Source organism: Gymnoscopelus microlampas (genome assembly GCF_963454915.1).
Source record: "Gymnoscopelus microlampas genome assembly, chromosome: 10".
In the NCBI taxonomy this organism is placed as follows: Eukaryota; Metazoa; Chordata; class Actinopteri; order Myctophiformes; family Myctophidae; genus Gymnoscopelus; species Gymnoscopelus microlampas.
Window position 1 is genome coordinate 7,941,212 of NC_139947.1, and position 27,625 is coordinate 7,968,836.

The window sequence follows — 27,625 nt, forward strand, 5'->3', positions numbered from 1 at the left end:
AAATTTAATTTAAAACATTTGACATAAACACATAAACATAATGTGTTTGACTTCAGTGGGCATCACAAACGTTTTGATTTAAATATATATATAGGATTAATTAGTATTCATCATGTACTGTAGCCTACTTGTGTATTATGCGTGCAAATGTCATAGTAGAGTGGTCTGTCCAATTCCTGATCATGTTAGGAGCAGGGGTGAAAAAAACAGTTAATAGTAGCAGTTGCCTTTCTGTTACTTCTGTACAGTATGAGCTAACTTTGCATGCTTGGTGATAATGTAAAACGTTTTTACTCCATGTATTTCAGTGGTATCCTGTAAGTGTAATGTCATACACAAAAAAACGTAATAGTACAATAGTAATAATAGTTATTCAGTAGGTTAAACAAATACATATCCAAGAGACTCAGATTACGTGATTTTATTTTCAAGGAAGATGGACCAGTGATTATCCTTCTTTTTTATATTTAAGCTTTATATAGAATAATACCAAACAGTACTGATTTAACATGAGTATGGAGGGGGGAAACAAAAAATGATTAGTAAATGAATTGTTTTCTTTTCTGTACATGACATTCACCATTGAGGATTTAAAAAAAGTACAATATAGATCCAAATCATTACATTGATTAAAACACAACAACTAATCTTGTTTCCAAACAATTTCACAATGAATCAAGTCTTGTGGCTGCATATAGTAGTTTACAGTATACTTTGATTACAGGCATCAATATAGGAAGAAGGTAGCCTACAGACTGCCAACTAATAAACGTATAGATTTGCCTTGGTCCCATTGTCGATCAAATTATAAAATAGATAGTACTTTACAGTTAACTTCAGGTCAACAAAACTGTGCAGTACTTAAATGAGTTATTTGGGTTTTATTTTATTTTAAGTATTTTAATACAAATTGTAGGAGATTAATTGCTGCAATAAAGATCATAGTAGAATAGATATGTTTGTGTATGTAAGGTGTTGTATAACAAGCCTGAATTCAATCTGACAGCAACTCTAGATGGCAAATGCATGTCTCAAATAAGGTAGCAGCCAGAAGGTTTACTAATTTCTTGAGTTACTCATTTCCAGTGTTGTCGTGCTAATTTTGGAAGTGGGGGAGCGCACCTCTGAAGCCCACTATTATGCTGTTGTTACAAATTTGTTGCTTTTAAATGTGCAAATGATTGAAAATAATTTCTTTAGAAAAAGAATAATGAAAAAACATAATACATTTCAGCAGTTAGAGAAGTGAGGTGAGTGCCACTCCCCACATTTCTCCACTACACCCCTGCTCATTTCCCTTGTCATGAATTTCCACCTTCATGACAGGTGCGCAAGTGTCTGGCATTGTGGCCGTGATTGTAAAATTACTGTATGTAACAGTGATGGGATCATTTGCTTTATGAGTGACAAACTCCTTCCCTGTGTTGTGGTACATCTCATTATAAAGATATGTATCACATGTTCGGTCTGTTCCAAAGAATCCTGCTGAAAACACGTTTGTGTAGAAGTTGTAGTCAAAGGGCACCGAAAACATGACAGCAATTTTCTTTCCTGTGCATTCGTTCTTGTCAGCATTGACGAGATCGTAGGTGAAGACACCGACAGCACCCCTTGCTCCATATGCTGTCTTAATGAACAGAGCAGTCGTCTCCTTGGAAGGGCCAACGGTATCTGATAACTGGTTGGAGCACTGGCCACTTAAAATGAACATCCTTGATAGAAGGAAGAAAAATAAAGTTAGAGCCATTGCGCTATGGTTAGAGCAACTGATTAAAAAAAGTTATAGAAAACACATTGCTAAAAAATAAACAACTACCTGGGGTTCATGAGTGTATGGGAAGAACACTCATTTTTAATCTCAATGGTGCACTGGCGATGAGTTGATGGTGTTGATGTAGCTGCTGCACCAACATCATCCATGGTGATGAACTGATTAGAAGGTCAAAGCCTGGCCAGACAGTGCAAAGAAAATGTTATTCAGTGACTGAATTTGTATTTCTTCATTGTCGTTATAATACTAGCCTACTACCAATAATGATGATAATAATAATAATTATTATTATTAAAGAGTTGTTTAATAATATAATTATTATTAACTGTTAACCGTATTAACCGTTTATTTGAAAAGGTATATTTAAACTGGCAAATGACTTAGAAAAAGCCAGGGACCTGAGGAAAAAAGCCTTGTACAGCCAGTAGGGGATATGTACAATATATTTTGTTTTGTTTTGTTTTGTTCTGTCGGCATCTATGTTGTATGTGATCAGCAATCACGGTGATCCCCTCATTACACCCACACAGGAGTCTCGTAGAATATTGGGGAAAATAAATCAGATTGCGGAAATCCGTTCCATAAGGGCAGCCAGTTGAAAATAGCATGTTTCACCAAAAAATACACAGTAAAAAAAAAAAAAGTACACAGGAGCCGAGATACAGGATTTCAAAGTAAGTTAACCAGGGAGTGAATGGAGCAGTAAATCTTTGGATCGCTATACTGTATCTGTTTCTGTGTGGAAAAATTGAAAAAAATAAAATAATATATATTTTTTTTAAATGGTGTATTTAAAAAGACGGACATGTCCGTTTTTGGCAGGCAATTTGTGGGGAAAATAATGTTGTTTTGGTGGATTATGATATTGAACAGCTTTTTGCATGCTACTGCAAATGCAATCCATTCGAGAACTAACACAAACTAAACTAAATAATACACATCCACTCAATAGCCACTAAGGCATATCATGTCTGCACTCTGCAATCAATTGTGTATACTTACATATACTCATACTCACTCACCAACTCATGATATCATGAGTTGGTGACTCAATACCTGCTGCTATATGTTTTTCTTTAACTATGCACATGAAACTCATGTCATACCTGGTATTTGTTTTTTTTTTCTTCTTCTTTTTCTTTAACAATGCCAATTTAACCGTGCACATGATACTGTGATTTTACCTACCTGTTTTTAATATGTTGGATGGATATCTTTTCAACCTTCACAAGAAGCATTCTGCCTTCCATTGTGCCATCTAGCTAATTTTCAATCAACCTTAAAATCAAATCATTACCTTGTTTATATTAAAGAAATAATATACATACCTGAAATGTAAAGGTATCGTCTCTATTCAGCTCTTCAAGATCTTCTGGTCATTTGACACAAATGGCAAGAATATATAAACAGTAAGAGTATGGGGCAGGACCTTCTCCTGTAGGTCCCTCCCCTTTAAAACCAGCCCATTGCCTTTGTCACATAATTATACAGAAGGTACAGTAATGGTTATTGATGCTGCCTGCTCGTAGTCGTCTGTTTTCCTTTTTTTATATCACTGATTGTGACAAAGTAATGTCATGTCTATTTGGATAATTATGCGCAATGGACTTTGAGCAGTTTGTTGTCAATTGTGTGCTTGCTTTGTTGCCATGTTGTGGCATTTTGCATGGTTGCATGTTTTTATAGTTTGTGAAACAAATGTCAGTGTTGTGTTTTGTGGATCAGTTATTATGGTACCTGTGGGGTGAATATGTGTTTGTGCAGTCTGACTTTGCATAGACTAGGCTCCTTGGTGAAACGTGACACAAACGTCTTGACTTATTCCTTTAGGTTCCTAGATGGAGCATAGGGCCGCTGCGGTTTCTGTAGCATATGTAGGCTTTACCTTTACGGGTTGAGGTTGCTGGCCCCAAGCCCAAACTTCAACCATTTCTGGCTTCTGGTGTGTTTTGGAGTCGGTTTGTTAGTCCCCTTCCCCTAACCTATTGTCCTCCAGGCAATGGATTACAGTCTCATACCACGTGACACCAGACAGGTTTGGGGTCGTGTACAAGCTGTCCCGGCACGTCAAGCCGAGCCAACTCCATGCTACTGTGTAGTGAAAGCTGCATTTCATACCAGCAGTGCGAGACAGCAGACACGAACGTCAGCTATGGATAATTTGAGAATAAATTGCCAAAATGGAACCTAAACGCCTTTGTTGTGGTGTTGTCATATTTTATTATCATAACAGTCTTGGCTTTCATGATCTTTTTTTTCTTAGTGCCAAACGAAAAGTAAAATGTTTTAAAGACACTCTTTAGATAGCAGAATTGTTCTACGCTGCTTTTGATAGCGTGCAGCAATGTATATTAATGGAGTGCAGCAATCACCCCCCCCCCCCCCCCCCCCCCGGCCCATACACCTCTAACCTAAAACGTCTTCCCACGCCCCTGTTCTCTACACTACACCAGACAAAGCTGTTAGCTGCAGTTTCAAATGTACCACCAACACGCACGATCATCAACTTCACCGTTTCAAAACGAGATGGTGGTGTTTGTTCCCACAGTGCACGACAAGCCAATGCAGAAATAGTTGTCTCTCAGTATGTTTTCGATAAGATGGTGGTTGCAGAGAGGCAGGTGTTGTTTGCAAGGAATAGGGATGTGGTTAGGTTGAAGGTTTCACATCCGTCCTTTCTCATCATGATCTACATTACAGCCCTCTCTGTGACCTCTACCTCTCCTATACATACAGGCCTCTCTGTGACCTCTTCCTAGCTCCTACATACAGCCTTCTCTGTGACCTCTTCCTCCCCTCTTGAGCTATTCTCTCTACACCACATCACAGACAGAGCTGTTAGCTGCACAAGCAACAACTTTCAGTTTCAAAACAAGATGGTGGTGTTTGTTCCCACAGTGCAAGACAAGCCAACGCAGAAATGGTTGCCTCTGACTATGTTTTCGATTTGATGGTGGATGCAGAGAGGCAGGTGTTGTTTGAAGGTTTCACTTTTACTTTACTGGAGTATTTCCAATTTTCTATACTTTTACTTCTATATAATTATTTGAAAACTTTAGTTAGGGTACTAGTAGTTACTTTGTAGATATGGATTATTATTGCAAAACATACATTAACCACTTCAACCCCATTTAAACTTTGTCTATTTGAAAATATCTGATCTACAAGCTCACGTGTCGCATCACGACGCGTTGTGAGCTTGTAGATCTGCTATTTTCAAAATATTCTTTAGACACTTTAGACATAATTATAACTTGTGAAACATTCTGCATAATGAGTACTTTTACTTTTGGTACTTTAACCCTGTAGAACCTGAACTATGAAGGAAAGGTCAGAAAATTCAAACATTTTGAAAAGGGACACTTTATTGGGTCTTAAAACATTTTTTTTTTTTTTTTTTTAACATTCCTTTGTAACATTTGTTGTATCATATTTGATACAAGGGGTATTTCAAGTCGGTTTTAACATTACCCGTTTAGTTGATGGCAGCCATTTTGGGTCAGACCATTTGAGGCTCTGTAACTACCTGCAGTGCAAATGGTATGGTCCAGGGGGAAGTGGGGATGTGTCAGATATGATACAACAGGTTCTTGGTCCAAGTATATTGATTACACTGATTCATTAAATCGGTGTAATGTGTGTATCATATATGTTTGGTGACATAGGGTTGGTTAAGTATATTTTGATGCCAATACTTTTGTACTTTTTTAAATTCCGGACTTCTGCTCGTAACAGAGTGTTTCTACATTGCAGTGTTGATACTTTTATTTAAGTAAAAAGTTTGAGTACTTTTACCACCACTGCTGCTTTAAAACCTGAGGCATACGTACATCAGGCCATACTGCAGTGACCTGCCATAAGCCGTTTTGCAAATACCGCCATCTTTGATATGCCCAACTGCATTGTGGGTATGCGCAAAGCATTATGGGATAAGAAAGGTCCCTACCCGCATCTCTTTGCTTTGATAGTCTTGGGCTGTAGTGCCGCTATGACGGCAAGATGACAGACGAGACGATCATTTCAGTCATTTAACTGTTCTTCATGTAAGGTAGACCTGTTACTATGGCAGCATCAGCCAGGTGCTCCTTGTTTCAAATTAAGGGTGGGGTTTATTGTCACAGGAGATAAAATGGCTGGGCTGTTTTCATTCAGGAGATCCCCTAGCTTGCTGTAAGGTTGGTGTACCTGAGGAGGACAAGAGCTGGAAGGCATGGCTTTTCTAAATATATCGGCATATAGGCCGCCTGGTAAATTAGTAAGTATGGTACAAAGTATGCCCTTAGTCCAGAATCAGAATCAGAATCAAACTTTATTGTCACATCACATTACAGGTAATATGGGTGAAATTCTTAATTGTACAAGCCCATTAATGCAGTTAAAAGATAGGAGAGGTAGAAGTACAGTAAAGTGCATTTGAGAGAGTGGCTTAATGTACGTAATAAGTTAAGGAAAAACAAAAATGTGTCTGTAATTAAAATATAGTTCATATCTACATGAACACACAGTTCAGTGAGCTCAGTGCACAGTGTCCGCAAGTTTAGTTCTCATTCAACAGCCTAATTACTGATGGATAAAAGCTGTTTAAGAGTCTGGTGGTGCTGCTACCGATGCTCCTCCATCGCTTGCCTGGCCGTGGGTGTCGCAGCGGCTTGAACAAACCGTGGCTGGGATGGAAAGTGTCCTTGATGATGCTTCCAGCCTTAGCCACACATCTTTTTTCGTGTATGGCCTGGAGAGGGGGAAGCTCACCGCCCACGATCCGCTGTGCCGTTCGCACCACTCTCTGTAGTGCCTTGCGTTCGGCTGTGGTACAGTTTCCGAACCAGGCAGTGGTGCCGCTCATCAGGATGCTTTCAATGGTGCTGGTGTAGAACGCCCTGAGGATACGGGGGCTTACTCGGAATTTTTTCAAACGCCGAGTAAGCCCGATGCTGCTCCATGCTGCTGTGCTCCTTCTCCTCCTCTGTTACGCCAGCCCAATATATGGTATTGTATGTGTTGGTTATTTATATGATTGTGGTGTTTTAGTCTAGTGTGTATTTTAATTAGACCGTGATAATGTTTCAAATGCATTAAAAAAGGATTTAGTTGCCCGTTGCCGTGCATCAGGTGTTTTAAATCTCCAACCTAAGGCTACACCAAATTAAAACAATATGATAAAGAAATGGAGAACCAGAGGCGGTCCAAATTGTAACTAAGTACATTTACTCAAGTACAATTTGAGGTATCTTTGCTTTACTGGAGTATTTCCAATTTTCAATACTTTCTACTCCACTACATCTCAAAGGCAACTATTGTACTCTTACTCTACTACAATTACTTGGAAACTTAAGTTACTAGTTAAATTGCAGATATGAATTATTACATTTATAAAACATATATTAACCACTTTAGCATTAACCAGCTATTTTATACCTAGGTTATTTGACAATAGCCGATCTACAAGCTCACACGTTGTGAGCTTGTAGAAATGTCATACAAAAAATACGGTGAAGCAGCATTCTGCTTCTACGGGCCGACAGCCTGGAATAAGCTTCCTTTACACCTTAGACAGGCACCCTCTGCAGACAGTTTTAAAGCCCAGCTCAAGACACATTTCTTCGTTCTTGCTTTTAGTTGATTCTGTGTTGTTATTTCTGTCTTCATTGTTTTGCTTGACCCACTGCCTGTTATCTTTGGCCATTATTTCTTGCCACTGTCTTTTGCCATTGCTCTATTGTTTAACTTGTTTTGCTTGACCCACTGCCTTTTATTTGTAGCCATTATCTTTCTCTGTAAAGCACTTTGATGTCATGTGCATTTATGTCATGAAAGGTGCTATATAAATAAAGTTTATTACTATGGGAGCGGTGCAGCCGCAGTGTGAATTGACACAGGAATGATCCTGGCAGCATATCAATGGTCCACGTGTGTTACCTGTTTAGTAGGCTATTAATAGTTTTCAACCACAGCTAATGTTCAGACGTCAGTAGAATGAGTTTAGGAACATGATATAAAAGATATATATATATATTTTTGTTGGCCATGTCAAATGGGAAATGTACTTGTCTCCTCAGCAACAACTATGTGGCGATGGTGAAGAAAGAAAACTTGGAAAGACCCTTTATGACAAACAACAAATCCTTTCCCAAGACTTCTCCAGCCGAGACAAAGAAAGAAGGAACTGAAATCTCAGCCACATAGTATTGGTATACCATACATGAAGCTTTCAGACAAACCACACTGAAAACTGAGAAAAATAAATAAGGAACTGAAATTTCAACCATTGTACCTTACATGAACCTTGATCAAGTGCTCTCATCAGCATTTTAAAAGTTCATGTATAACACTTTTTTCATAATGAATTTAGACTTTATCATACATATTAAACGAGTGACAAATGTTGTTAGATAGCTTTCCATCAAATGATTGACTTATTCTAAGCTTGCATTTTTTTTTTAAATAGCAGTTGTAAGACATAATAGTGCTCTTGATTTTCACCGTCTTGGCTAATGTAATCTCACTAATCTTGAGAAATGGTTAAGTATGCTTAAAAAAGTTGCCCATCCCTGTTCTAGAGCAGCCTAGGTCCAGGGGCCGTGGGCAACCAGAAAGGACAGCAAAACGAAATATTTTGCCTTTTGTGCTCCAGCTCGCCTGAGACTGCGCGCCTCCGTCATGGTCCGAAACCAAAAGAACCAAAACCGAAACTGTATTTAAGTCATCTCCGTTGGTAGGTCAGTATGTCTTGATAACACCCAATGAATGGTCTGATAAATCGCAGGTAGGTAAGTAGGTCGCCTACTTGGCCCATTCAATGGTCTAATGAAAGGTGATAATGTCCCATTCAATGCATTGATAGCATCCGAATCAGGTGGTCGTGCTGCTGTTGCTCTCCTCTGCTGTCATCGCTGTCCCTCTGCTGTCTGTCGCTTACCTAGCTGTCTGCTGCTGCCCATGAAGCTTCTCAATCCCACCGCCTCCCCGGCATCCACCTGTAGGCTTTGTTTCTAGATTCCCATTGGGGTCTTAATGCATTCCCCGTAATTATATTTGGCATGTAACATTTATTAAAATGTTCATGCTTACAGGGAATGAATATATACAGAGCCCTGACGCCAAACTATATATTCTAAGAGTTGTCTGACTGAAATCCCCTTTTTTATGCTTCCTACATACTGTAAAACGGGCCCCTCCTGAAAACTTTGGATGCCAATTTTAAAAACGTTTAAGAAATAGTGAAGAAAGTGATACAAGCGTGATACGTGATGTATTGTGAGCTTCTAGATCGGCTTGTAGATTGGCTACTTTCGGGCTTAAGTCATTAACTCGAAATGTATGTTAGTAAGTTTGGGTCCTGTGGAGATGCCAAATGTATCTTTTGGTGGTCTTGAGCTAAAACTTTTGGGAACCCCTGGCCTGGACTATTAGTGGTGTGAATTCAGAGGCAAACCATCTACTGGCCCAAGACCGGTGCCAATTGGCTGCTGGTGGGGGGCGGTCCATGTTGCCATGGTTCCGTCTGTCCAAACAATACGTTACATGGCTGGGTTTATTTAATGTTTTCATGTATTTGCTAGCATCGCCGTCAGAGTGGTGAGGAACACTCAACGCAGCACATGGCTTTCTTTGGAATAACAACTATGGGCCACCAGAACCCCATTGGGGATAAAATGGTATTAAATTCAAGAGGAGCGTCTCTTTCACAAGGTAATTGAGCATGCAAGCCAATAGCTCTGGAGTAAGACGACACCACTTTACGTTGGCCAGGTCACCTCTTGTATTAGTAATAGTGCAATAAATTGACTTACTATTATATATTTTTACTTTCTATTTGCCACTCTTCCTTTTATTGGGATTGTTTGTAAACATTCTCCTCCTGTCCAAAACTGTTACTTTTCAAGATTCAAATGCAAAAATAGAAAAAGTAGCAAGGTTCGTTTCGACCTTGCAGATCTGCTACTTTTGACTTTTGTGTCACGCTGTAGTATGATCAAGTAAGCCATTAATTTACGAAACACAAAAAGTTAGAATATGGAGATAAGAGATTTCTGCCCAACAGCGACTGTAAAATGTCTTTAGCTTTGGTAGAGGGTTCACTGCATGGCTAACTTATACACCCCGACACCAGTATGCCGACAAGAGCATTTGGACCAGACCAGGATTGAGAATTGAAAGTGTTTTATTGCCAGTCTGTGTACAACACTGATGATGATGATGATGATGATGGTGATGATGATGAGGTGGTGGTGATGATTTAACTAAATAGGAGTGAAAGACAGAAACAGTCAGTAACTTAAACAAACAGACAATCAGTAACTTAAACAAACAGAAAGCATAAGCAGACCGGCATAAATGTCTATCGAGCAAAATAAACCAATGAACATAAAGTCTAAAAAACAGAAAACAAACTTACTTATAATGCATCGGAAGTGCTCACATAGCCGTGGGTTTCCTGCAGTGAATCTCAGCCCTTCAGACAAAATGTTTGTCTGCTGGTTCAACCTGAGCTTATATAGGCCCACCCCAGCTGAACCAAACTAGGCTCAGATTGGGCCCCGCCCACCACTAAGTGACATGATCAGTTTGTGAACTCCAATCCACCCACTCTCAGTTTGAGGGGGGTGGATTTTGTACAGCGACGATATAAAGTAACATTATGTCTCCATGCAGACAGTGGAATGAATTCAAGATGCTGGTCCTCCCAACCTCACCCAGAGACCCTGCGCTGCACAGATACATGCAGTGTGTACCGCCAGCCTCTGCCCCACAGCGCTGACATCCACCATGGAAGCCAGCAGAGATACAGAGACATGGTCAAGAGGGTTCATACACCTAGATGTGAGTCCAGTCAACATGGAAGCTGGTGGAATCTAACAAAAATCTTTTTCCTTGGCTGATACACTTGTATGCATTCAGTATAGTTGAACTTGACCCTCATAAGCATAGACTGGGGTGAACATTTGCCGAAAATGACTGATCTACAGGCGAACAATGCATTGCAACGCGACAAATTGTGAGCTATTTACGCAATAAAAGGACACTTTTTGATCATTTGTGACGGTTTTCTCCATTAATGACCTGCGCAAAATATGGACACCAGGTTGAAAGTGGTTAATTTGCTCATTATCTTTGTTATGTCTTCTCTAGCCCCTAACTAACTGTACTTATTGATATGTCTTCTCTAGCCCCAAACCAACTGTACTTATTGATGTCTTCTCTAGCCCCAAACCAACTGTACTTATTGATATGTCTTCTCTAGCCCCAAACCAACTGTACTTACTGCCTCTGACTGACAACCAGCAGTATGGATGGCTGATATCACAGGATCAGAGGCTGGAGCCCTGGGCCCAAGTGAAGAGATACCCCCGTAAGAACAGTGAGATGACCAGGTAAGTAGAATGATCGGTGCCATTGGGGCAGAAACCTCTTATTTCCACAATTTAACTTTTTGTGTTTTACTTGCAGATTAACACCCTTACTTGATCATACTACAGCATCACACAAAAGCAACAAAAGTAGCAGATCTACAAGCTCGAAACGCGGCGCGAAGCGACGCGTTTTGAGCTTGTAGATCTGCTACTTTTGCTGTTTTTGAATTTGAATCCTGAAAAGTAACAGTTTTGGACATATAAGGTTTCCACCCAACAGAGACGATATCTGGTGTCTGACTGATTTCTTTGAATGTTCATTCCTGTGATTGTCCTCTGTATGGTTTCTTATAGGTTTGTGAAAGAGATGATGATGTCCGATCGGGACTTCAACCTGTTCTGAACGATTGTCACAGTTTGATATGCTACAGTGTTGAAGGGGCCAGCTGTCTGTATGTGTATGTGTATGTGTATGTGTATGTGTATGTGTATGTGCTACTTGTTCTCATAGCGTCACTTTCAGGCAGAAACCTTTTATGTACAGTACAAAACGACGCCTCGTGAGCATATGTAGATGTATGTATGTAGGCTATGTATGTATGTATGTATGTATGTATGTACAGTATGTATGTATGTATGTATGTATGTATGTATGTATGTATGTATGTATGTATGTATGTATGTATGTACGTATGTATGTATGCATGTATGCAATTACATTTCATCTCATGCTGTACTTCAGTATGTGTAACTTATAAATATAATTTATTTCCTCAGATATTTAAAGATATTTCAATGTAGTAAAAGTTATTAAAACAAAGTTATACACCCACACACCATGGCAGCTTGGCATAATGTTAAATACGAATTTGTTTGAAGAACTGTGAAGCCATGTTTACGGTATGAGCTATTTGGGTTAGCTTATATTAGTTTGATGAGGTTCAGGTTTGAGCAGCATGTAAGCTGCCAATATTGTGTGAATTGTGTTAATTAGCCTTGGTGGAGAATACATAATCTGTTTTTAATGCTAATAAAACATTAATGGAATACATAATGCAGTTCATTCATTTGACATAATTCCATCTTTATCTTTCTCTGAATGTTTTAGTTTCTTAGTTTAATGGGAACATACAGTACAGTGCTGTAGCGGCCACGTAACCTCTTCCCAAGCAGCGAGGTTTCCAATTACAGGGCCATTGAGCGAGTAAGATTGCACATGTACACGTACACACACACACACACACACACACACACACACACACACACACACACACACACACACACACACACACACACACACACACACACCGGAAGCTTTGAAATATTCAGAGGCTCAGGCTGTAGCTGTCAAGCATGTACACACTGAACACTATAGCAGTGGTTCTCAAACGTTTTCATGTCAAGGACCCCCAAAATGATATGTATTTGGCCGCGGACCCCCGTCTGAAGATATCTTGTTCCAGGGACCCCCCAGAAGCAAAGATTTGAGTTACAAATGTTCGCTTTAAAAAATATATATATTCAAAGATTTGCACACATTTTCATGATTTAAAAAAAATTGCAGATCTACAAGCTCATAGCGCGGCACTCGGTGCGACGAAATTGTCAGTATATTTAGTCTTAGTTTTAGTCATCATAGCTTAGTTTTTATTTCGTTTTCGTCAGTGAAAAAAGGTAGTCGACGAACATTTTTCGTCATAGTTTTTAGTCGACAAAATCAACACTGATGGTCACTGAACTAAATATTGGACCCAATCTCCACAAACGACACAATAGGCTCTATGCACAGCAGCCATATTGGGAATGAATTGGGCCCCTTGCTTACTTCCTTCACAGGTGTTACCAATGATACTAATTAAGGCTCAGTTCCATTTAGTGTGGCATAGTGGTTGTCTTATTTTCAAAGGACCCCCATAACTCTGAGAGTGTACAAATGGAACCAAATGGACCCTTACGGGTCCATTTGGTTCCATTTGTACACTCTCAGAGTTACACACCCACCATAAGGGGCCATTTGGGAACCAAAATGGAGTGTTTCTAGTGAGCCAACATGCACAATATCAGCACCCTGACCAGAATGGTCAGGGTGCTGCTGTGCATAGAGCCTATTTCACCAACATTCTGACACTAACACGTTATTAAGCCTTTCTCTGCCCTACCAACACACTCTCGTGAGATCTAGTGACAGTAAACATAGGACGCTTGCGAGATCTGCCGGCCACTTAGGAGACCATTTGTATGCCATTCGTGTACCATTTCACCTCTATAGGCTAAAATTGGGATGGCAGATGTTCCAAAATATCCACCATCTTTGGCTACATTCAGTGGTGGAAAGTAACTATGTAGGTATTTGTACTTTACTTGAGTATTTCCAATTTCCAATACTTACTACTTTGTAGATTTTGATTATTATTACAAAACATACATTAACCACTTCAGGCCTATATACATTTTGGCCATTTGAAAATAGCCGATCTACGAGCTCACAATGTAGATCTGCTATTTTCAAAAGATATTAATACACTTTTATACATTTGAAAACTTTTTAAATGGGACTTTCTGCATAATGAGTACTTTCTACTTTTGATACTTTAAGTACATTTTGATACCAATAATTTTACTCAAGTAAATTTTGAATTCCGTACTTTTACTTATGACAGAGTATTTCTAAATTGCAGTATTGATACTTTTACTTAAGTAAAACAAATGTAGTACTTCTTCCACCACTATGGCTACATTTATGCACAGTGCCTATTGTAGGAAAGGCTATATCAGTCACTGCCACATCTTTCTACGCATATACGCATACATCTTTTCTGCAATTACTTAATCACACAAAAACCAATCAAAACAGCCATTAAATCGTTTATTCTTTTTTCTTCAAGGGGAAATTATATTTATCTCTTTGTCATAGTCCTCAACTCTTCTGGTCGTTAAACTCGGCAAAACACTCCCCCCTTTCAACTCCTTCAACTAAAGGGAAAATACAAAGAAAACGTGACAAATACGGAAGGATTCATCTTCAGGCCTGAGCAAAAAAACACTGTTTCAGTAGTATGGGGACGGGACCACCTATCACCCCTCCCCCGTACCCCCCCCCCAAAAAAAAAAAATATCCCAAGAGTTAACAATCAACATAAGTCTATGGACAGCCGATAGAAATAGAATACATACAATGCACATTTTCTTTTTTTAATAAACGCATGTCCATTCTATAAATTCTTTCACTATTATGTGAATCACTCTTCAATGGTCACAGTCACTCGATAGCTATGTGATCTCCCAAACTTTAAAGCCCGAATCTACATTTCGTCGCAGAGCGAATATAGCTGATTTTCAGTGGGTCAGTTTTACAGAAAAAAAAATATCCAAAAGTTATTTTGAAAGTCAGTTATTTTCGCATAGCGTCATAGTCGCGCAACGAAGCATAAATGAGCCCTTAAAGACTGATTTATGCGTCGTCGTGTGTCGAAAATAGCAGACCTACAAGCTCACTTATGCGTTGCATATGTGAGCTTGTGGATCGGCTTATTTCAAAAGTTTTTTTTACATTTGAAAAGTGGAAATGGGACATTCTGCATAATGAGTACTTTTACTTTTGGTACTTTAAGTACATTTTGATGCCAATACTTTTGTACTTTTACTCAAATACATTTTGAATTCCGGACTTTTACTTGTAACAGAGTATTTCTATATTGCAGTATCAATACTTTTACTTAAGTAAAACAATGTAGTACTTTTTCCACCACTGGTTGTGAGCTTGTAGATCTGCTATTTTCGTGCGACAAAGTATGAGTTTAGGCTTTATTTATTCTCTGTTGCGCCGGGCGACACCCAAGGCCAAACATGATTGGAAAGGAGCGACCAAAGGCTGCGTATGGGGCTGGCTCTGGTACAAACACGATCAACTGTTGGTTTACCATTGTTGAGACACAAGGATGAGATATTATATCTAGGGCGGCAACCATCTACTATTATTTTCTTAGTGATTGCTCTATTGATTCGATTTTTCGATTAATCAAAATGATCGAGAAGCATGTTTTTAAAGCTGCACTATGTAACTTTCCTCTTATACCCCGGATTTGAACTAAGCAAATGCTGTTTTTTTTTACCATTGAGCTAATAGGGCCTGTCTGCTTGCTCGGGGTTAATATATATATTGAATCTTGGCCATCAGGTCAAAATTCGTGTCAGATCCTGTGTACTCTAGGTGAGACATAGTCATTGGCTGTTGATTCAAATCAACAGCCAATGAAGAAAAGGGGGCGGGATCCACATGCAGTGGGTGTTGCATGTAAATAGGAGCGACGGGAAGCAATTTCCCCTTGAGAAATTGCGGCCGCCATTGTTGTGTACTGCTGTTTGCCTCTCGTCGGACTTTTTAGACGAGTTGCACAGCTCTCAGACCGGTAAGAGGCGTGTCCGCTCAGATTCTGAGCGTAAGTTACATCCCGCCCACAAATACAGGGGTTTTGGCCCAGAAGTTCCTCGCCCCTCCCGTTTGTATGCGAGAGCTGGCGAAAACTTCTGGAAACTCAGATTAGGTGAGACATGACCTTTGACACGATCTAAATGTCTCAATAGAAGAGCAGGGAGACAAAATACAACCACCCCAATTGTATAAGTTATATTGTATTAACATACTGTACCATACAGTTTGGACAAAATTACATTTTATTAATTTAATAAAAGTTACATAGTGCTGCTTTAAATATATATATATATATATTTTACATGTCTTTATTATATCAACGAAACTATTAACCACTTAAGCGTTATTCTATACTTCGTTGCATACGTATGTCGTGCAAAACATTTTGAAAATAGCAGATTTACAAGCTCAACACGCATCTCGGTGCGGCACGTTTTGAGCTTTTAGATCGGCTATTTTCACTATTTTAGAATGCTTTGCTCAGTTCGATTAACTGCTGCACCCCTTATATCACATTGATTTCTTCAAATAAAAATGAGCAGCGGTGAGGGTGCTGCTTTATATACTGGTGGTGAATGCAATGAATGTTCACCAGTGTTGATTTTGTCGACTAAAACTAAGACGAAAAATGTTCGTCGACTACCTTTTTTCACTGACTAAAACTAAATAAAAACTAAGCTATGATGACTAAAACTAAGACTAAATATACTGACAATTTCGTCAACATATAAAAACTAGACTAAAATGTTAGTGAGGGACTAGTGAAGAAGAGATCCAGTAAAACGAAAAGACAAGTAATTTTATGTTTGGTTGCGCTCGGGTGTTGCGCTCTGAAAATAGCCGATCTACAAGCTCACAACGCGTCGCAGCGAAACACGTTGTGAGCTTGTAGATCGGCTATTTTCAGCATGCAACCAAGTGTAAAATCAAGCATTACGACGCCATGAAGGCACCGCCAAAATACATTTTAGTCGACTAAACTGTAGATTTAGTCGACTATAATCTTAGATTTGGTCGACTAAAACTAGACAAAAACGAAAACTTTTCAGATGAGCAAAATATGACTAAAACTAAATGGAATCTTATTCACAAGACTATGACTAAAACTACATTTTTGTAAAAAAAAATGCTGTCAAAATCAACACTGATGCAGTGAATGTTCACCAACATTCTAATCAATCCCTCAGTGATTTCTTCAGTTCCTGTTCACTGCTCTGTGCTGTCTTTAAATTAAGGCAATATTAAACATAGCAAGGGGATCTTTCAGCTTTCCTCAATAACAGATTTGGAAAATCATTCGCACTCATTCTCGTACATGTTGTTCTCTATTCCAGGGATGTGGCCGTGATTTCTAATTAAGGAGAGTTTTATCACTTTAACCCTATATACTTAGTTGACCAAAGTGTGTTTTTATATGGACCTATTGTGGCTGAAATAAATGTTGAACTATCTATCTATCTATCCATCTATCCCCAGTGGTGTAAAGTAACTAATTACATTTAGCCAAGTACAGTACTTAAGTAAAATGTTGAGGTATTTTTGGCGGCGCTAGCCGCTCTATACCTTTAGGTATAGAGCGGATCCTGCTCTATACCTGACTTTGTCCGTGTCCGTCAACGTTCTGATTGGTCAGGTCCGTCAACGTTCTGATTGGTCAGGTCCGTCAACGTTCTGATTGGTCAGGTGTGTCAACAAAGTGATTGGTCAAGCTTCACATGACACGTGGCTATAAACACATTATAAACACATGTCGATGACAAAATGTATCAAAGGCGCCGCTACCTTCACACAGGGTGTGATTTTTTTTACTTCACTTGAGTATTTCCAATTTTCAATACTTTTACTTCTACTCAACTACATCTCAGAGGCATATATTGTACTTTTTACTCTTTGTAGATTTTGATTATTATTACAAAACATACATTCACCACTTAAGCCCTATTTAAACTTTGGCTATTTGAACATAGCCAATCTACAAGCTCACAACGTATCGCGACGCGTTATGAGCTTGTAGATCTGCTATTTTCAAAAGATTTTTTATAAAGTGTATACATTGTGAAACAGCACATTCTGCATAATGAGTACTTTTACTTTTGATACTTTAGGTATATTTTGATGCCAAAACTGTTGTACTTTTACTCAAGTAAATGTTAATTACCAGACTTTTACTTGTTTCTGCGCTGCAGTACTGATACTTTTAGGTAAGTCAAAAAATTGAGTACTTTTTCCACCACTGCCTCTACACCAAACTGGTGAGTTTGTCGATTGGCTATTTTCAGAATACAGACGCCAGGGTTCATGTGGTTAAGGCATGGTATAGGGAGGGAGAGGGCACATTGAAACCAGACAGGTTAAAACACTGCAGTAGTGTTATTAAAAAAATAGTGTAAAAATAAAATAAAATGTAGTGTCAACAGAATCAGAATCAACAGCATGTGTGTGTTAGTTTTTGCGAGCATTACACTCAGAATTTGTGTTATTATGCATAATCGTGTCTATGGCCAGTGGAAATACTGTATTGTACATTAGGGTTTCACGTGGTTAAGCGCTGACGAGGTTTGCCTGCAGTTGATCCGTTGGTACCAAATGAGCTCAAGCTTCACAAACTGGCATTTTAACGAGAAAAAGCGTGCTGGTCTTTGATCCTTTTTCACTGGAATGGAATCATCGTAATAAGCATAATTCATTAATCAGAATAATTATAATAATAATAATAATTATAACAACATTAAGAATATACAAATGATGGATACAGAGGTGATACAAAATACCCAAAGATAAAACAAAACAGGGAAAAAAATGAAAAGGAAAAAAAACAAGATACCACAATCAGACATGCTTCAGAGCAGTTAAGTTTGGCAAGAAAGCAAGTTTTGCTGTAATCATCAAAACCTCACAGTGAAAATAGTTATGCCCCTACAAAGCACAGTATTCAGTCATAATCTATAGATCATCTCTGTCAATACTTCATCTCCCATATTCCATCTTCATAGACCAGTGGTTCTCAAAAAAAGAAAATAAAAAAACGAGTTTGTGATGCATTAGGTTAGGCCACGGACCCACATAAATCTGAGAGTGTACAAATGGAAGCAAACGGACGGGTCCGTTTGCTTCCATTTGTACACTCTCAGAGTTACAGACTGCTAAGGGTCCATTTGGTTCTCTTAAGATTCAATCATCTAGTTGAGGGGTTCCCCCCCTGGAACCCCCTCAAGGACCCTTTGAGAACACACTGTCAGACAATTCAAGCTGTCTGGTAATAGGTTTCCATTGACATTCCACTCCAAGATTTTTTTTTACCCCTGATGGCACTTGAACCTCCCAGTTTCCCCACTTCCTTCCTTTCCATTTGGACCAACACCAGCTCTTTGAAAGGGAAGGAATGCGGCTTTTACCACAATATATACTGCTATGGCTGAAACCACCTGCCTGCCCCCACTGACTGCTCAAGCTCTAAATAAAGCCTAGTTCAGACCAAAGATGTGCGACGAGACGTTTTGAAGGTTTCATGACATGCTGGCTTACAAAACATTAAAAGTCTTTATCGTGGTCTTTCCAACGTGCGTTTAAAGGTTTTAACTGAGAAATCCACTCCAGTGAGCCATGGCAGTTTTTTTTCTCTCTTTGTTCCGAGGCCTTTTCAGCTGCAATGAAAAGAAAACCTATTTGCCTGCGGGTGTCGCTGTTGAGGGATTGCCTCTGCTAGATCTGCTATTTTTGAAAAATCTTGGGGAAAAAAATGCATTTTTTTTCCAAAAACAGAATCGTCTCAGATCTTAATGGGTTAACTGTGACGTCAAAGACCACGGGCCAATCACGGCACTTTTCACAGCCTAATTATTCAGAAAATCCCAGACCACAGAAAATCCACTGAATGTCTGACTGTGTAACTGAGGTAAAAAAAAAGAAGAAAACATTTGATGTCATGAAACCTTTAAGCCCGATTTATACTTATGTCGTACGATGTTGTCACATGCACAAAAATAGCCAATCTACAATCTCTACAACGCGTCATGGCTGTGACACATAATGAGCTTGTAGATCGGCTATATTTTCAGCATGCAACACCGCTGTCGTATGACAGGAGCATTAGAACGTCGGAGGGAAAATCGCAGCACTCTGAACGCTTTAAGGTTATGTTCACACTGGCAGCCCGAGTCCCATTTTCAGGCCTATCCAGATTGGAATCAGATTGGTTTGATCTGCGGAGCCGTTTCTACGCCTCTGGGAGCCCAGTTAACCACTTAAACCCTGTATACTTCATTGACCGGAGTCCCCCAGGGCTACATCCTTTGCCCCCATTATGTTCTGCCTCTAGTCCAGTGGTTTTCAACCATATCAAGGTCCATTATTTATTCGGCATTTGAGCCACGGAACCACCATTTGATGAGATTTAGACACTCAGACCCCAAGACTTAGAATATTGTGTTATTGTTGGATAAGATTTTGTCCACAATTCCATGCTGTATTGATGTAGGTACGTAGGAGAGATAACAGGCAAAAAATAACAATTATTTAATTTAGTAATGCAGAAGTTTAACAATAATTCAACTCTTGAGAGTGTAAAATGAAACCAAATGGACCCTTATAGATCTTTAACTTTCAAGAGTTAAAGATCTATAAGGGTCCATTTGGTTACCGACTCTCCATCATTTAGCTGGGGACCACCTGGAACCCCCTCAAGGACCACTGGTGGTCTCCGGACCACTGGTTGAGAACCACTGCTCTAGTCTAACAAATCTCTGGCTAGGCTTCAAGTGGTTACTCTCACTCCCATCAGTCATTTGGTCTAGAGAGGTTGAGGCCAGCGTCATCTTCCAGAGAAGGACGGCAAGATGAAAAAACATCTCTTCCATGGGCCGAATGACAGACAAAAGTAAAGTACTGTGGTTAAAGTACGTTATTCCATGAGAAACAATGAAGTAAGCTGTTGCTGCTGCCACTAGCGATGAGGCCGTCTACTGCTTAGCAACAGAGCATGGCGCTCATTGCTGTCTTATGCCTAACTTAAACTCCGCCGCACAACAGTGATAAGTCGAGTATAAGTCGAGCTTCAAGCGAGAATGTCTTGCCTTGTTTCTAGCCATACTTTAGTCTTTGGTCAATATTGTCCTCCTCGATTTTATACACATATTCATACACACAAATATGCATGTACATACACACTTATAAACGTGTAATAAACTGGATATTTGTGCACGTATGTAGTCACACTTGCCATAAAGGACCTTTTTGCACAAAAACATCAAGATTAAAAATAAATAATAAAGTAACCCGGAAACAAAAACAAACATGAGTACCTGTTCAATAATTCTTGTGGAAATAAAAAAAAATGACTCCAAACATTTTTTTTTTGTAAAAATTAAACCCCCACACAAAAAATAAAGTGAAATAAAAAGTAGCCTTATGTACAGCGTAATTTCTTCTTTTGACACAGGCTAAAGGCGTTTGTTTGTTGTTTGTTTTTTAAATAAACAGACTCTGCATCTTTCAAGTAGCCTGAGAGAGAGAGGCTAGACATGGCTGTCGTGTCATAGACAAGAACGTCACTTTGCTCTCATCAAAGAAAACTTCCTTTCCGAAGTCCACACAATGTCTCAACGTCTTTTTTTTCTCCCCTCGTCGCTCAGAATTCAAGTGATGGCGTCGCTAAGTCGTTAGCCATTAGCTCTCACACTGGGAGTCCCTTGCTCAGTGGTGCACGGTCCCTCGCGGCAGGAAATCGACCCCGTCGCCCCACAGCAGCTGCTAGTGATAGCTAGCTAGCTGCTAACTGTTGGGCGGTCCGTCGTTCAGGAAGTACGTTGTCATTTCCCCTTTACCTTTGACCTTTACGACGCCGCGGTGCTCCAACACGTAGCCTTTGTTTGAGAGCACCTGGTGGAGGTCTGTGGTGACCTGTTGACACCAATGTAATGTTAGCATGGGCTGGTTTATTAACTCAAAACATACCTTTTTAACCCATTTAGACCTGTTACACCTGTTACTCATTGTTATACCTTTCAAGCTAGGAACAACTCTGTCTGTGTCATTTTAGTTGTTGCTATTTATCGCTGTTGTCGGGCAGAAACCTCTTGTCTCCATATTCAAAAACACGCAAAGCGACTTTTACTATTTTTTTATTTGAATCCTAAAAAGTAACAGTTTTGGACATATGAGGTTTCCACCCGACAGAGACGATATACTGTATAACAAAAAATAATTCACTTTCCTTTTCAGAAAAAGTAGGCACAGTAGAATTTAGAAGGTGTTTTTAGAATAGGCCTCAGGTCTTAATGGGTTAACAAAGCTTTTTTACGGGGCCAGGCTTCCAGCATGGATCATTTGGTCTTCTTTCTCTCAAGTTCAGTCTTCTATGTTTCTATGGCTTATTGTGCATATTACTTATCATTGCTTCTTTCTTTCTTCTCTCTGCAATCCCTGGCCCCGTATTATCGCTGCTTGCAGCTATATTCTTTTAATTCGTTTTGAATCAACTTTCTTCCTCAAGAAAGGTCTTCTTGTTGCTGAATGCTTTTTTTTGTTGTTTTTGCCCTACTTTTGTTGTTTTTGTGCCATTTGTTTTTAAACCCTGTAGCACTTTGAGATCTCCAAAAATGTAGAGTGCGTTATAAATAAAATGTATCATTATTATATTTTTTATAAAATAATAATTATTATTACACAGTAATCATCATCACAGATAATTTAGTACCGTTTTGATCCTGACAGTACTTTCCATGCCAGGATCAGAATTTCAGGACTACTTTGTTGTAGAAAGTATTCTTATGGACCCGTAAGCGTCCATTTGTTTCAATTCGTACACTCTCAGAGTTATGGAGGTCCTTGAAATTTTTTAAAAGTTTTGAGTGCCTTAATTAGTATAATTGGTAAGACCTGCGGAAGAAGTAAGGAAGAGGCCCAATTACGTTCCAATATTCCAGCAGTGCACAGAGCCTATTCCCTGCAAAACAGTAGTAAGTAACAGGCCATCACCTGTATGCAGTCAGGTACTCCTGTACTGTCCATACGGCTGGCCACGTTCACCGTGTTCCCCCAGATGTCATACTGGGGTTTCCTGGCTCCTATGACCCCTGCTACCACTGGTCCAATGTTCAGACCTGGAGCACAAGAGAATGAAACAGTAATATTATCTTTTTATGCAAGTCATAAGCCTCATGGTTTGTACATGAGTCCAATCCTATAGCACAGCCACCAAGGAATGGAATAGTCTAACCCCATCCCTCAAAAAATGCAGTTCGCTGGGCTCATTCAAAACAGCCCTAAAAACTCATCTTCCTGGAGGCCTAAAGAAGAGCTAGTACCAGTTTCCCTGTAGACAGACGATCCCCCCCTTTTTTTTGTACATACTTTTTATTTTATTTTCTAATGCTTTTTTTTGTATATCATTTTTTTATTTTCTCATGCCTTTCTTGTACATAATGGTATATATATTTTTTCCTCTGTACTCTTATGTTGATTTTTGAACTGTTTGGTTTCTACTATATGTCTATGAAATTAATTCAAGGACCCCAACGGAAACAAGCCCGCAAGGACTTTTTGGGCCGGACCTTCTAGACAAAAGCATTATAAATGTAACTGTGTTGTTTTACATTCTTTTGCCTAATAAAACATTCAATCAATCAATCAATCAAATAGCTTGACCCTGGTGACCTTATTTTGGGCAACAACAACACAAATGTTGATGATGATCAGTGTTAGGTGTAGCTGATATATTTCACTTTTACCTTACTTTTTTACTTTTTTATTTGCAATAATAATAATGCAAAAACAGAAGTATTTGTTTGCAATTGCTCCCCCCCCCCCATATATTTTCATAAGCCCCCCCCCATATATTTTCATAATAAAAAAGTGCCATATATCGTATTATATCTTATCGATATCATATCGATGTCGTGAGCCCAATATCGTATCGTATCGTTTCATGAAAGGCACACCTATTCTGAAAAAACGTATGTTTCTATATCAGTGGTGCTCAATCTTTTTCATGTTAAGGACCCCTAAAATTATATGTATTTGGCCGCAGACCCCCATCTCAAAATATTTTGTTCCAGGGACCCCCAGAAGCAAAGATTTGAGTTAAAAATGTTCGCTTTAAAACAATATAAATATATTAATGTGCACACATTTTCTCGATTTTTCAAAAATAGCAGATCTACAAGTTCATAGCGCGGCACTCGGTGCCGCGCTATGAGCTTGTATATCTGCTATTTTTGAATAGCCAAAGTGTAAAATAATGCTTTTTTAGCTCAAATCAAAAAGTGACACAGATGCGTCCCAGGTCTTAATGGGTTAAGACTTCTGGTGATTAGTAGTTTCCTTGCCTACCTATATGTTCAATACACTTCGCGTCGCGTTGGATAAAAGGGTCTGCTAAATGACTGTAATGAAATGTAATGTAATGTGTTCATTTTGACAGCAAAGAGAGTGACAGAGAGAACAGTACCTATCTTCATCTGGAAGCTGTTGAAGGAGTGCTCGTTGATGTACTTCATCTGCTCCCTCAGCCTCATGGCGTAGTCGGCCAGGGCGGTGATGTGTGAGCGCCCCTCCCTGTCGTAGGTGGAGTCGTTGAGGCCGGACGCCGCCATGTAGGTGGAGCCAATGGTCTTGATCTTCTCCAGCTGTCTGAACTTCTCCTCGCTGATGATCTATATGATGAACGCACGCACGCACACACACACACACACACACACACACACACACACACACACACACACACACACACACACACACACACACACACACACACACACACACACACACACACACACACACACACACACACACACACACACACACAGCAGGGCATGTGAGCGGAGCTATAGTGTGGGATGGACAGAGAACAGCAACTTGCAATGGGCCTGGTCTTCAACAGTGGTGGAAAAAGTACTCAATTTTTTTTACTTAAGTAAAAGTATCAATACTGCAATGTAGAAATACTCTGTTACAAGTAAAAGTCCGGAATTCAAAATGTGCTTGAGTAAAAGAACATAAGTGTTGGTATCAAAATGTACTTAAAAAGTACCAAAAGTAAAAGTACTCGTTATGCAGAAGGTCCCATTTCACAAGTTTTCAAATGTGTAATTGAAAATAGCCGATCTACAAGCTCACAACGCGTCGCGTTGTGAGCTTGTAGATCGGCTATTTTCAAATTGCCAAAGTTTAAATAGGGCTGAAGCGGTTTTGTAATACAAATCAAAGCGCCGAAGCATCAAAAAATATACGCTTGACCGGCACGTTTCACCGTTTTAGCGATCCTTCAGCAGCAGCGGCTTCTAATTTTTGGAGCTTTTCGGCGATAGTTCTGTCTTATTTCACTTTCTCCACGCCGTTTGGTGCCCCCCCCCCCCCCCCCAGGTTGGTGCCCTGTGCTTCAGCACCTAAAACACTTCTGCTAAGCTGGCACTGAAAGGAATAGGCTCTATGCACAGCAGCCATATTGGAAAGAAATTGGGCCTCTTCTTACTTCCTTCACAGGTGTTACCAATGATACCAATGAAGGCTCTGTTCCATTCTAGTCAGGGTGCTCATATTGTGCATGTTGGCTCACTAGAAACACTCCATTTTGGTTCCCAAATGGCCCCTTATGGTGGGTGTGTAACTCTGAGAGTGTACAAATGGAACCAAATGGACCCGTAAGGGTCCATTTGGTTCCATTTGTACACTCTCAGAGTTATGGGGGTCCTTGAAAATAAGACAACCACTATGCCACACTAAATGGAACAGAGCCTTAATTAGTATCATTGGTAACACCTGTGAAGGAAGTCCCAATATGGCTGCTGTGCATAGAGCCTATTCATAAAAGTAGTTACCTCGTCAAAGTCGGCGATGATCTCGTTGAGCAGACGGAGACACTCCACCCCCTCGTTGTTGGCCTCCAGCTCCACGTAGAACTCGGAGAAGTTGCTGATGGAGGCGAACATGACGGCCACGCACTCACACGACTGGTAGTACAGCTCGTCGTTGCGGCGCTCCCGCGCCAGGAAGTGGGCCGCCACGTCCTTCGGCAGGATGTTGTGGAGGAGGCGGCGGTTGTACGCCTGCAGCTCCTCCATCTCCTCCTTCTCCTCCGTGGCCTAGGGGAGAGAGGGAGAGAGAGAGAGAGAGAGAGAGAGAGGGAGGGAGGGAGAGAGAGAGAGGGAGGGAGGGAGGGAGGGAGAGTTGGAAATTGAACAGACTTGTGACAACCTTAACCCATTAAGACCGGAAAAGCTTTTTTTTTTTTTTAAGCGAACATTTGTAACTCAAATCTTTGCTTCTGGGGGATTCTACAAATGTCTTCTAAATCCAAACAGTTTTTTGAAAAAACGTATGTTGCCAGTGGACACTTTTCCATGTCAAGGACCACCCAAAATAATATGTATTTGGCCGCGGTCCCCCATCTCAAAATATTTTGTTCCAGGGACCCTCCAGAACCACAGATCGGAGTTAAAAATGTTTAGTCTATGTATATTCAAAGATTTGCACAAATGTTCACGATTTTTCAAATATAGCAGATCTACAAGCTCGTACTGTAGCTTGAGCTTGTAGATCTGCTATTTTTGGAAAATGATTTTTTTTTTTTTTATGTAATCGAAAAAACACGGCCCCCTCACGTATCAGGAGGCCAGGATGAGTCACCAGAACCACGGACGGGTATTTTTGATGAATCTAATCAAGTACCTAAATACTGAATGAAGCAACTTAAACACTGTCTGGGGTGCTCCCAAAGGACTGAGTAGACGATAAAATGACCCACTTCTCTTTTTAAAGTGAAATATCCCTTTAACATGGTGAGATAGTGACCCCTAGAGGCGGCTGCAGTTACCTGTAGTTTCCAGAGGAAGTCGAGGCGTGCGGTGGATTCGACCTGCTGACCGTGGAGGTACAGAGCCAGGACGAACACTGTGAGGATCACTGGTGTCATCACCCTCAGGGACACTTTAGTCACAACAAATGGACTGTGAAGTCATACAAAAAAAACAATAAGACAAGTGGTAACAGCTCCTGTGAAGTGGGGTAACAATATGGGACGTCAATGATGTTAAAGGGATAGTTCACCCAAAACATTACTTATTTTCTATCAATTACACACCCCATGAAGCCTTGAATACATGGAGATTGTTTAGTTTTTGTCCCATTCCTAAGCCAATAATTTGATGACCGGCGGGAAGATGCTAATGTATCCGTTAGGAGACTCAAAGTTGACACTTTGAGTCTCCTACCGGAGCCGCTGCTGGTCATCCAATTATGATCATCAAGTCTCCATGGGGTGTGTAATCGATAGAAAAAAAGTCATTTTGGGGGTTAACTATCCCTTTAATGCTACGTTAACTATAATCTTACCACTGGTCTGTAGTTTCATTGAAACTGGACCTAATGGAAAACAGAAATAATGTTATAATAACAGCATTGTGAGCACATCCTACTGGCTGTTCTGGATATAATAACAGTCTAAGGTTATGGTCAGAGTGGCAGATTGTAATCAGATTTTTATTCATTAAGTATGAATAGCAACAAATAAATAATAATAATAATAAATAAATAAAAAAGCCCTGGGCAGATTTAGTCTGGCACCGCTCAGCTGTGATTGGATTTCACTCCCTCCGAAGTAGTGAGGGACCAATCAGGGCCCAGTATGCAAATATGGAGCGGGTTTATCACCAGAGGCATTTTTTAAATTTTCCCCTCGGAAATGGAGGTTCCACACAGAGATTCCAGACTAATATCTACTCAGTGATAGTCTGGCCATGCCAGGCTAGTATTACCATGCAAAAGAAAATAAATAAATACTTACCATTGAGAAGTAGTTTCATTGAAATCACTAGAAAGGAAAATAACAGATATTAGAATGTTGAGAGCTAAACATAAACATTGGAATTATATGAAATTATATTAAGTGCATGCATTTCCTTTTGGGAAATGATATTTTTGATATTTACAGTACTGATATCACAATTAGTTAGTTAACCACATTAACCCCGACATCCCTATTTTTCTTTTTTTTAATAAAATATAAAAAGCAGATCTACAAGGTCACAGTGTGTCAAAATGATCTGCTATTGTCATGCAAAGGCTGAAAGGTAGGGT

The 27,625-nt window shown here is 39.7% G+C and overlaps 2 protein-coding genes across 2 annotated transcripts in view; one reads left to right on the top strand and one right to left on the bottom strand.

Moving 5' to 3' along the window:
- Nucleotides 1-10,431: 10,431 nt before the first annotated feature.
- Nucleotides 10,432-11,524, top strand: spmip11 (sperm microtubule inner protein 11; the record flags this gene model as incomplete). The annotated part of the gene is made up of 3 exons (XM_084068685.1): nt 10,432-10,591; nt 11,013-11,142; nt 11,476-11,524. 3 exons carry the CDS (start codon nt 10,432-10,434, stop codon nt 11,522-11,524), a joined length of 339 nt encoding a protein of 112 aa, XP_083924811.1.
- Nucleotides 11,525-18,618: 7,094 nt separating this feature from the next.
- The window catches only part of adcy6a (adenylate cyclase 6a), a 108,270-nt gene continuing 99,263 nt past the window's right edge, over nt 18,619-27,625 (bottom strand). Inside the window, exons 18-24 of the mRNA XM_084069463.1 lie at nt 27,333-27,359; nt 26,882-26,911; nt 26,364-26,496; nt 25,369-25,632; nt 24,000-24,204; nt 22,529-22,653; nt 18,619-21,451 (exon numbers count right to left, since the gene is read on the bottom strand). Coding sequence (XP_083925589.1) covers nt 21,323-21,451; nt 22,529-22,653; nt 24,000-24,204; nt 25,369-25,632; nt 26,364-26,496; nt 26,882-26,911; nt 27,333-27,359 — 913 coding nt within the window. The 3' untranslated portion in view covers nt 18,619-21,322. The remainder of the gene's footprint in view (nt 21,452-22,528; nt 22,654-23,999; nt 24,205-25,368; nt 25,633-26,363; nt 26,497-26,881; nt 26,912-27,332; nt 27,360-27,625) is intronic.